This window comes from Sardina pilchardus, chromosome 9 (genome assembly GCF_963854185.1).
Source record: "Sardina pilchardus chromosome 9, fSarPil1.1, whole genome shotgun sequence".
In the NCBI taxonomy this organism is placed as follows: Eukaryota; Metazoa; Chordata; class Actinopteri; order Clupeiformes; family Clupeidae; genus Sardina; species Sardina pilchardus.
The window spans coordinates 23,563,160-23,574,736 of record NC_085002.1 but is presented as its reverse complement, the minus strand read 5'-3'; the positions used below and the strand labels follow the sequence as shown (position 1 = coordinate 23,574,736).

General features: G+C 41.9%; 2 protein-coding genes across 3 annotated transcripts in view; one reads left to right on the top strand and one right to left on the bottom strand.

The window, feature by feature from the left end:
* Positions 1-4,943, bottom strand: part of LOC134093097 (protein SSUH2 homolog) — a 9,721-nt gene extending 4,778 nt beyond the window's left edge. Inside the window, exons 1-4 of one of the 2 annotated variants that reach the window (XM_062546407.1) lie at positions 4,841-4,943; positions 3,358-3,447; positions 2,817-2,892; positions 37-166 (exon numbers count right to left, since the gene is read on the bottom strand). In XM_062546407.1, coding sequence (XP_062402391.1) covers positions 37-166; positions 2,817-2,892; positions 3,358-3,373 — 222 coding nt within the window. In that variant the 5' untranslated portion in view covers positions 3,374-3,447; positions 4,841-4,943. Of the gene's footprint in view, positions 1-36; positions 167-2,816; positions 2,893-3,357; positions 3,448-4,485; positions 4,631-4,840 lie in introns of those variants that run through there. The other variant, XM_062546406.1, reaches the window with a different exon arrangement.
* Positions 4,944-8,771: 3,828 nt separating this feature from the next.
* Positions 8,772-11,216, top strand: rpl32 (ribosomal protein L32). The gene is made up of 4 exons (XM_062546405.1): positions 8,772-8,903; positions 9,587-9,687; positions 9,797-9,978; positions 11,036-11,216. Exons 2-4 carry the CDS (start codon positions 9,592-9,594, stop codon positions 11,163-11,165), a joined length of 408 nt encoding a protein of 135 aa, XP_062402389.1. The 5' UTR covers positions 8,772-8,903; positions 9,587-9,591; the 3' UTR covers positions 11,166-11,216.
* Positions 11,217-11,577: the final 361 nt, after the last annotated feature.

Sequence of the window (11,577 nt, the reverse complement as noted above, 5' to 3'; positions counted from 1 at the left end):
CTAGACTGCTAGACTTTACAGACGATGACCAGGTACCCGATAAGTGTTGAATGCCTCCATCTTGGTTATGACTCCGTCCTTGGCAGGGGCTTTGCTCCAGCAGCAGTTGTTGCCGGCAAACTCCAGAAAGGCTGCCTGTGCGGCTTCCTCTGTGATTGAAGGGATGCTAAAACACAATAATCAAATTAAGACGTGGAATTAAGATCTTAATCGCATAACATCCTACTAGAATTTCAGGTGCAGAAACTACGGAATCACGTTCCACACTAAAATGATTTTGATAAACAGTTGTTGTCATGGTTAAGAGCTAAGCGTGCGGCAGTGTCATGGCAACAGAACGTCACATCTCTGAAAACCTTTGTTTACTTTGTACACACACTACGACGCGAACCCAGAGTTTTCACATTTATCCACCTCAACAATAGTTTTTGAAAAGCATTGTTTTCAGTGTCGGAATTCACCATTTTAATGTGGAAGGGCTAAATGGATAAATATGTACACTGTATGTGTTTCTAAATGTACCCGTGTTAATGTAGACATGGCCTAACTTAACATGGAATTTTAGAATCTTGCATTGTTGAGCAACATTCTTCTATTTTCAAAGAGTTAGTGAATTTCTTGGACTTATTTCAGACTGGTTTGTTGCACAATGCGTGTCTATTTTTACATTTTGGACCTTTGAATCAATGCAAATGATTGTTGAGTCTTTAAATAGAGCCAGTAACATGTAAGTGTTTCAACCCAAGCATTGTGTCTTGCCTACCCAAACAAAGTCAATAATGTTTTATCTTTCAGTTGTGCATCTGCGCAATGTGCAGTCTCAAACACATCTTTAATGTAGAGTGTTGAGTGGTAGTAATGGTAGCTGGTACATTGCTGTGCAATAGGGATAATATAGGCAGTGTTTCTGGAAAACTCTGGAAAACTCTGGACATTTTTCACATAGATCTCTGTTTCTCAAAGTCACTGAGTACTGTCGGTACTGTCGAGCAGCCAGTCAGCTGCAAAATAGAAAATAGAATTGATACTCTATATTCTATTACCCTAATAGAGTATCAAATACCCTAATTTTGAGTCAAAATAAACTACGAAATACATTAGCCATACCATGTGTCAAAGTAATGGAGCATGATATCATTTTGTAAACATTCTTTATCTGTCCATTCATCTCTTCCCTTAAGACTCCCGCCTTCCTATCACTTCTAGCATTCTCGCAGTCTCCCTTGCTTCGCAAAGCACTCCGATTTCACCCTCTCCATCATGTTTTTACCGGCCTTCTTTGGGCTGCTGAGATGTAGTGAGTTCACGTGTCCCTTGTCACACTTCGTTCTCGATGTCCATCCATGCATTGCAGACCTCGAGCAGTTAGACCAAGACACAATTGGGTTACTAAACCGATCACTTTCGGACCATGCCTCAGATCTTCAGCCTTTCCATCTCACTACACTCACTAGGCCTACATCTCATATAGGTCAACTCAAGCATTGCCTACAAGCCCTTCATAGGGTTACCCATCACCCGTCACAGATTCCAGACCGTCACAAAACCATTCTAGTCAAATCTGGTTTCCCCGCAGAGGAACAGCAACAAATTAAAGTATTGAGCCATTGCTCCTCGGATGCCTATCAGTCCTACATCCGCTCCAATCCAGCAGATCTGTAATTCCGTAGTGGCCTGTCTCTCAGCTCTTTTGGGGTGCAAGCGGCCATCGCTTTAACACGATCTCCGCTTAAGGTATTCCAGGACCACGGCCAGCTACCTAGCCAAACATGCTTTTAACGTTACACCCAAACATAACAATCATACCGATGGGCAAACTAGTGAACCAAATGTTAGTGATTGAACTCCAATGATTTCAAACTTCAGACAAGCGTCCACAAACCAGGAAATAAATGTTTGCCAATGGATCTAGGCCAAACTTTCTGCGAAGACAGTCGTGGTCTCCAGGCTAATATAATAGGCTATGGGAAGGTTTCATGAACTGACTACAACAAAGGTAAGTTCTGTTGCAATTAGCTTGGATTGGGTGATTTTTTTCTCAAAGACTAGACTACAGAGATTCCCAAACTATGGTATTTGTACCAGCAGTGGCACACAAGCTTCCACTAGGGGGTACGCAAGATGAAAAGTGCAATGTTGGAAAGATGTTAAAAATGTTTTTTTTGTTTGTTTGTTTTTTGTTTTTGTTTTTTATCTTCAGCGTAACCCTTAGTTCTTTGAGTTTCATAATGTTGCTCTTCACACTGTTGCTTTAGTCAGAGCCCTAGAGATATGGCTTTTAGTGTGGGAGCTCATAGACCCATGGAGGTATTATTAAGAACTGGAGAAAGTGAACAAGTCCCGCCCCCATTCATTTCAATGGGAATGCTAGGCTAGTGAAAATTGCCAAAATGAAACGATTTTTTTAGGCTTCAACATGCCGTTTCAAGGGGCTTGTTTCCGGTGCCGTTTTACTTAGCCAATTGACGTAAGGTACAGAAGGAGAGCTCGCATTAGCTGCTGGCTGTAGCAACTCGAGCTAGATAAAACTGTGCCAACCCAAAACTTGCAGGATTTTTCCTTTAAAGGTAGGGTATGGAATACACTTTTTTGGCCATTTTTGCAAAATCACTTGAAATCCTATTCCTAACCCACTTACAGCCAATGAGTTGGAAGCACTACACTCATATGAAGAGCACATGCAACAATTAATGCAACCCATAAAGAAATGTTAGAGAGAAAAAAAAAGGTTGGATAGGTTGGAAAGCATCTCAATAGTGTAGGGAAAAAGAACAAAACAACGGTGACCACGACCATAAACAGTAAATGACTCTTACGTCCAGTCAATCTGCTCTGGCTGAGCGTCTGGTGTTGGCACTGGATGAAGAGGAGCAGGAGGAGGGATATATCCACCTGCCAAATCAACAAAACAGCCCTCAAACCCTCAACAGGTCAACATCAACACTGTACTACTGTAGGCGTAAGATTTACGCCCGGTCTTAGCGAAAAGAAGGCTTAAGCCTAGATGGTGCAACTGGCGTATCTATCAGGTTTGACTTAGAACGCTGAGTTAAGACCGGCGTAGCTTAAGACCGGGCGTAAACCATGTTGGTGCAACCAGCCCCAGAAGCTTCACACACACACACACACACACACACAAACAGATGAACACATGCCCAAACATGAAAACACACACACACACACACACACACACACACACACACACACACACACACACACACACACACACACACACACACACACACACACACACACACACACACACACACACACACACACACACACACACACACACACACACACACACACACACACACACACGCATGTGCAGGCATCGCCCCTCCTCAATACACATACCTGCCCCTCCACCCATGAAACCCTCGTAACCAGGCACATTCCCATACGCCGGTGGGGCAGTAGGGTTTGGACTTGGCGGAGCATAGACAGCTGAAAAGGAGAAACAACAGGTTAATTGGGCATTTGAATAGCTAAATCCATGAGGCACTGTGGGGAAAGCTTTGCATATTCTGTTGTTTCTATTAAACTGTGGAATTAATCACATTGATTAAGCCCTAGTGAAACTGAAACTAGCCTGATCCAGTTGAGTGTTTCATTACATGGAATAATCGCACTGTTCTCAAGCTTGATTGCTAGCCTAATTCTGCTGTACGTCTACACTATTCTATCCAATAGTAAATCTAGCCAGTTTTGCTCAAACAATATAAACCTTGGTAATGTTACAAGCAAAAGGCATCATGAAAGGATTGTAATTATGGAGATGTTATATATAGACCATCCTTCCAGACACCATGCAGCTGCCATAGAAAGCTCGCTACATGCACGCATGTAACATGACTAATCCAACATGCAGAAATCAAGACCGAGCCATTTTATTCGCTAGTTCTCAACGATTGTTTCACTTTCGTCTTCAGTAATAAACTAAGACACATGAAAACGTACTGAATTCCTTCGAATTAGTTAGTGGTTAGGTCGTAAGTTACGCGCATTTGTTAAGTGAAAAACGCTTTAATTGGTGACATTGGTGAATTGGGTATTTAAACAGACACCGCACTGCAGCTAAAACAGCTACAGTAGGGCATTGGCTTTCTTTCTGGTACATCAAGGCAAATAAAAGACTACATAATTAGATAGATCATGTAGATTCCTTTCGTGAGCGACATGCCAAGCCTATTAACTTTTTTCAAATTAAGTTGATGTCGTGCCAATATAGGCTCAGCTAGCTGGTACAATGTGCGCAAAGATATGACTAGCTCTAGATTATATCAATATGATTACAACTCGTTTAATCTTAAATCCAAATGTTTTGTTTGGCTAATAGGTTGTGCTAGGCAGGACACAAGTTTCCCGTTAGCCTACAACAAAAAGCTCAGGATTGACTGCCCTTATTCCATCATGATTTATGACAACGCTATAGCAGAAGTGAGCTCAGAATATGCCAAGAATAAATGAATCGGACCTACTTACCTCCACCTCCGGGCGTAAACATAATGAATTGATTCTAAATTCTAGGTCTTACAACAGACACCTAACGCTCGAAGAGAGCTACTAAAGGCAGGAATGTAGCCACTCCCTGGTGATCTCCGTGTTCAATCGCTTCGAGCGCCGTTATTCTTTCTAATAGGCATACAAAGAAAACAACGGTGATTATACAATTAACAATATGTGTTTGACATGTACCATAGACTAGCCTAGAAATCTAGACGGACCCAGCATTTAATGTGATTTCAATAGCCTTGAAAGACAATTGACTTAGTTTGGCTTGGAATAGGATAGGACCTTTTCCTGTAAAGTTTCAGAACATTGTAAGTAGCATTCATACCTTTATGATTCTGGAAAAGTTGTGCTACACAGCTAAGACTGATGTGTTTTTATTGTAGCACCATCATTCCAGAGGAGTCACATATGGATCCAACAAGTCAAAGCAGGTTCTGATCATTTGAACAAAGCAGACACTTGGGGCAAATACCTCAGAGGTCAGGCTTCCATCAGGCAGTAGCCTACTCACCTGTTTTGGTTAACCTTTTCATCACGTTCATATTGGCCATCCAATGTATTTACTTAGGCTACTGTATTTCCTGCTCTCTGTGTGGCCAATACCTTTGCCAAATAGTACTTTGTTGATCACACATTGAGATGGATGATAAAGGTTACAGATTAGGCCTCAAGAATTTCTTGCTGTTGTATTGAGTCTGTCAATTGTGGTTCAGCCTAATAAAAAATAAGCATATGTAACTCTCTCTGATTTAGATTTTGGTGACCCATACGAAATATCACAAAGATATTAGAAGATAAGAGATCCCCTGGGATTCTTTTATAATAGCCTAATAATAATAATAACGATAATAATATAAATCTTTATTTTATAGAGTGCATTTCTAAACAATAAATTATCCAGTGCATTGGGACCCAGTGTAGTGATGCTAGAACAGGAGTGATGTGTTCATACAATTTGGTCCTATATTTTCGAGCCTGGCAGCAGAGTTTTGGACTATTTAAAGCCTGTGTAAGGACTTTTGAGTGAGGCATGTGAAAAGACTGTTACAATAATCCTGGTGTGAGGAAAGCATGTGAGATGGTTTCTGTGTCTAATGATAAAAAGTAGGTCTTATTTTGGAAATATTCCTAAATTGGTATAAACAGGACTGCACAAGCTTTACAATATGGTGTTCAAAATTTAGTTTGTCGTCAAATCAGATCCCAAGATTGTAACAGGCTTGACTATCCTGTAAGAAACCTAAAAATGGCTAAATTTGATTTGCTGTGTGCTGGGACCCAATGACAAGTACCTGTTTTGTTAGAATTTAGCTGGAGAAAGATTCGGTCCGAAACCGGTCATTGATGTGGAAAAGTGCTCATCTCCCAAGTCAAGTTCAAACCTGACGACCATCCCCAATGCCAAGGTACTGCAAGTAATCTGAGGTCTAAGAGCAATGCATTTTCAAAATTCCAAGACCAACAATCTCTTAGGCCATTTCTTTGCCATGTCCATGATCAATATCTCGAGAACCGCAGGGCCTAGGATGGCCAATCCTTTTTCGTATGTTGGTCTCAATGGGCCGTGTCACACTATCCACTCATTTGTGTGCCACCTAGTTAAAAATGAAAAAGCAAGAATTAGGCGTTGTAGGCCTAATTGCAGGTATCTTTGGCTGGCATGTTCAAAACGTGTGTAAAGATCATTATGACACCCTCTGCATGCACGCCAAGTTTTGTGGAATTTCGGATCCATACCATAATATGTGTACATAGTGACTGTACACCAATCGGTCTGTAGATGGCGGGACAAAGTTTTCTGTGAATATCTTGAGAACCCTATGGCCTAGGATGAACAAATTCCCAGGGGCCAGGACCAGTCTGCAGGGGCCATGTCAACATATCCCATATCTACTCATTTGAAAAGGCAAAAATGTAATCATAGGTATCTGACAGGCTGACAGGTTCAAAACGGCACGAAAGTTTTATGACACCCTCTGAATGCATGCCAAGTTTCATGGAATTCGGTTAATGGGGGGACATATCAGCTACACACAAGCACATACGCACACACACACACACACACACCCACACCCACACACACACACACACACACACACACACACACACACACACACACACACAAACACATAAAGACACATGCACATATTCCGCTTTGTGGTGCATCATTTTTGCCTGATTTGATAGACAACATGATCCCTAGTCATAGTGCACTGTATCCGTATGCACTAGGGATCTCACCGTGTCCCTAAAAAAGACTTCTTCTAAATGACTGCCTCTGTGATGTGTATCCTACAGATTGTCATGATGATAGGTAGAGCCTTGGCAGCAAGAATTAAAATAAAATCCCCCTGGCCAATAGGGTTCTATCTGGATCTGTCCCTTGCTCTCTTATTTCCATGACTCAGACCCACTCTTGGCCACTGCGGTGTTCTGTTATGTCTGTCTTCCATAAACATACGGTAACCGTTAAGAGATCAAGGGATACTTTTTTGCTCTCTGATCCACCTCTGATTGATTGACCTGGTCTTCATTCTTGTGAGTTTTGGGATCTTCAAAAAGTTTTGGAATCTTCAAAAATGAACCATGTTTATGGCCATTGTTGTCGCTGTCTTGTTCTTTAGTCTTTAATATTGGAATTTTCCATTTAAGCTTCATGACTTACCACATTACTTTACTATTTTTAATCGTAATGCTGATCTCATTATAAGTTGCTGCGGTAAAATACCTGCTGTGAACCATTAACTTCAAAATAAAAGTTGATGATTTTATTATATACGTATATATTTTGAAAATACGTTTTTGGGGCTTTATCGAGATACCCAAACCATTTTCGCCACCAATGTGTACAGTAGAACCCACCTGATGCAATGCATTTTGCGCCAGAACGCTCACCACACACTAGCTTTAGGTTGAGGGGGGAAGGAATCAATCAGCCACTTACAGACTGGGAGATTATTGGACGGACAGATGGAATGAGTTTGGGAATCTTCTTACCTAAAAGAGTAATGGGATTACTTTTCCATAAAACCAAGTCATGTCAAGTTTATTTGTATAGCGCTTTCAAAATCAATAGCAGTTGTACCAATGCACTCTCCAGTTGGGGATAGGTTAGTACATTACACAGAATTACAATTTACACTGAAACCGAAGGAAATAAACGTAAATAAACAACCTATGCAAATGAAGGGAATAAAAACTAAAGTATAAGAATACTCTTTTGATCCCATAAGGGAAATTTGGTCTCTGCATTTATCCCAAATCCATGGATTAGTGACACACACAGCACACAGTGAGGTGAAGCACAGGCCTACTGCACTGGTGAGCTGCCTGCCACAGCAGCTCTCGGGAGCAGTGAGGGGTTAGATTACTCAATGGAACTTCAGCTGTGGATGTGGTGGGCATGGGAGAGCAGTGCACTTCCCCCACCCACATTTTTCCTACTGGTTGGGGATCGAGCAACCCTTCGGTTACAAGACCAAAACACAAACCAGTAGATCACGGCTGGCTGTGATCATGTTGGAGGCCCAAAATGCCGTGGCCCATCTGAAAATGTGAAGTATTTAAACCACTAGTTTTCATGTGTGTGGGCAATGGATTCGACTTGATGTAGTCGCCTGCAGCTGTCTTACTGTAAAACGACTGCAGACGGCTACATCCAGTCAAATCCCACTACTGACAAACAGATGGGGTGCCTCTCATTCAGCGTTTACGTCCTCCCTCGCTCCTCGGGCCTCGATCCTCACTGATCTACATAAAGAATGATGGGCCGAAAACAATGGGATAGTCTATCCAGTGTTAGTCATAGATCAGTGGGAACGCCCCGAGCATCGAGCATCGAGGAGGCATGTTGAGAAGCACCTATTGACCAGATTACAATAACCACCCTCCTAGTGGGGGACGATTCGAAGGTAATAACAATGACAATGACAATCTCACAACCTTATGAGGATAGCAAATATTGTTGTCGCTAACCACAGCATGAAATTCATTGTCAAATTTTAATTCTAAGCTAAAGAAAACCATAAATGTCTTTACAACATCCTTATGCTATAATGTCAAGTGTAGTACATAACTCCAACCAGCTGGGGTCATGAGAGGCCAATGGGCGCATTGGCTATTGAAATGACCATAGAAACTAGTATTGACACGTAGCTTTAAAAATACATATTAGCCCTTTTGATTAGTGGTTTTAATGGACGTTGAGTGAAAAGTGGAGTGAAACTGCCAGTAATCGTTTCCACAATGTCTGATCAAGAGTTTTCTTATAGATTTCCCCCTGCGTAAACGTTGGGGTTAACTTCCGGCATGTTTTACAATTTCCCAGCTTGCCCTGCGGAAATTCTTTCTCTTCCGTAGTACTGTCTTCTGTGGAGACAGCCGAAACGGTGAGCCAAGAGAAATCTACTATCATCTTTTTGTATTTAAGTTGTAAAAATAAGATATTTAGTAGTTTACTCGTTAGTTTAGATAATCACTACTAATAAGGCGTTATTTCTGCAAATACTTTGCGTAAAGATGAATTAATAGCCTATGCTACATGGTAGCCTGTGGTGGTCAACTCGCCCGTTTGAGATGAGATGCGTTAGATGTAGATGTTAATTGTATTAAGTGTAACACGTTTTTAAAACTAAGCGCACTGTACATTTGTATATTGTCGTTGACTAGATGATAACGTGTAGCAAAAATGAAAGGTTCAACGCTAAAACGCTCACAATGTTTGCTAAACAAGCCATACGTTGGCATGAATGGTTGCTAATTGTTTTCCATGCTGGTTAACATTGCTAATCAGCACTGACACTACAAACTTAGCAGTAGTTATCATTGTGTGGTAAATGTATAGAGATGCATGTTCTATGTACTTAATTATCCAAATGTCAGTTTGATTACTACTTGTTTGTTTTCGCGAGGTTAACCACTGTAATTGTTTCATGTGTAGCTTTTGGTATGCTAGCTGAAGTGGCACTGCTTACCTTGGTTAGAATACAGCATAGCATTAGCCTTGTGTGCGGCGTTTGTAATGGGTCAGCTTGCCTATGACTTAACCTGTTTTTCATTATTTTGTACACAGTCACAATGGCGGCCCTCAGACCCCTCACGAAACCCAAGATCGTTAAGAAGAGGACTAAGAAGTTCATCAGGCATCAGTCGGATCGCTATGTCAAGATCGCCGTAAGTTCAAAACATTAAACCTTACGTCAGTTTCATCTGTACTACCTTGTGTTTAGTGTCTTTAAATCCTGTCAAGAGTTGCAATTGAGGTTCGCTATGTATCTTGCAGAAAAACTGGAGGAAGCCCAGAGGTATTGACAACAGGGTCCGCAGGCGGTTCAAGGGCCAGATGCTGATGCCCAACATTGGTTATGGTAGCAACAAGAAGACCAAGCACATGCTGCCCAGTGGTTTCAGGAAATTCCTCGTCCACAATGTCAAGGAACTCGAAGTTCTGATGATGAGCAACAAGTAAGTGTTTTCTGGAGTGTATTGAACATTACGTTGTATGACTGCTGAAAGGAATGGCTTTGTAATGTACTGTGTTCCTAGTCATCATTGTTGTTTCACACAAACATACGGGCCTTTTTGAGCGGTAACCAGGTACGCCACGCTGTTGGAGGTTCAAACAAATGCGCATCACCATTGAAATCACATAAGAAATTCTATATTGTTTGCATCTCTTAAGTGGTCTGTGATGTAAGTTTGTGTGAAAGAATGAGTTGGTATGCTTAGAATTGTTTAATAGGCAGTAGCGGCAGACTCCCAGTATAAGGTCTTGTCAGCATTAGCTCTTGTCGTATGGATAATATTGTGCATTGTGTAGATTGAGCTGCAGTCAGGTTCTGGAGTAATAAGATATTTACTTTTGCTGGTCTCCTCAATCATACCCGTGGAGTTGTCTGTACTCAGTGTCGGGTATTGAGAGAGGAGGGATAGCAGGGCAGAGGAGATACCCATTCCAGCTTGAACTCTCCCCATAGCTCACAGCTGGAAGATAATCTGCAACACAACACACAAAACAATTCAAGGTTATTGGGTTAGTCAATTGAGAAAAATACTAATCTGACTAATATTTAGTCAGAGGTTCAGGTGAGCAGCATGCATTGGTTGTACTTGCAGCTGTCTGCTTTGAATTCAAACAGTGCTTTTCTGCTAGCTTCTGACAAGACCTACCTGCAGTAGTGAAGGCCTTAGGCATGTTAAGGCATAGTGCTGGAGTTAAGTTTTGGGAGCTTTTCGGATATGAAAATATGCAATTATAGCTTCAAAAATGGCTGACTCCAGGCACAAACATCTTTCTTTGCTCTGAACCCTGCATGTTGCTTGTGTATTGAAAATGTATGCTTGTCACTTTTGGGGAACTGTTTGTTTAACCTATACATTGTTGATGGGTTTCCAAGCTTGGTGAAATCCAGGGAGATGACATGTTCCCTACATTGCGCATAGCATGCATGTTGATGATTTAATGGTTAATCCCTGTATGGCACCCACCAGCTCCTTTTAACAACATTTCTCCTTCCCGTAGGACCCACTGTGCAGAGATCGCCCACAATGTGTCCTCCAAGAACAGGAAGCTTATTGTGGAGAGGGCAGCTCAGTTGGCCGTCAAGGTTACCAATCCCAATGCCAGACTGCGCAGCGAGGAGAATGAATAATCTGGCCATTGACATTGTTCTTTTCAATAAATTTAAAATGATAAAAACTCAGGTCTTTGTGTGGATTGCTGCTTTATTATTAGAGGTAAGGTTCAGCGAGATGGGGGAAATGACCTGAGCAGGTAGTGTGCCCAGGGGCAGCTGTTGGGGCAGCCGTGGCCTACTGGTTAGGGCTTTGGGCTTGTAACCTGAGGGTTGCCGGTTCGATCCCCGACCAGTCCACGGCTGAAGTGCCCTTGAGCAAAGCACTTAACCCCTCAGTGCTCCCCGAGCACCGCTGGTTGGGCAGGCAGCTCACTGCCCTGGGTTGTGATTCACCTCACTGTGTGTTCACTAATTCGGTTAAATGCAGAGAACTGAATTTCCCTCACGGGGTCAAAAAAGTATATATTCTATTCTATTTTGTTGGTTC

Coding starts and splice junctions, on each gene's coding strand:
- rpl32 (XM_062546405.1), top strand. CDS start 9,592: ATGGCGGCCCTCAGACCCCTCACGAAACCCAAGATCGTTAAGAAGAGG. Junction 9,688..9,796: donor ATCGCTATGTCAAGATCGCC/GTAAGTTCAAAA, acceptor TGTATCTTGCAG/AAAAACTGGAGGAAGCCCAG. Junction 9,979..11,035: donor GTTCTGATGATGAGCAACAA/GTAAGTGTTTTC, acceptor TCCTTCCCGTAG/GACCCACTGTGCAGAGATCG.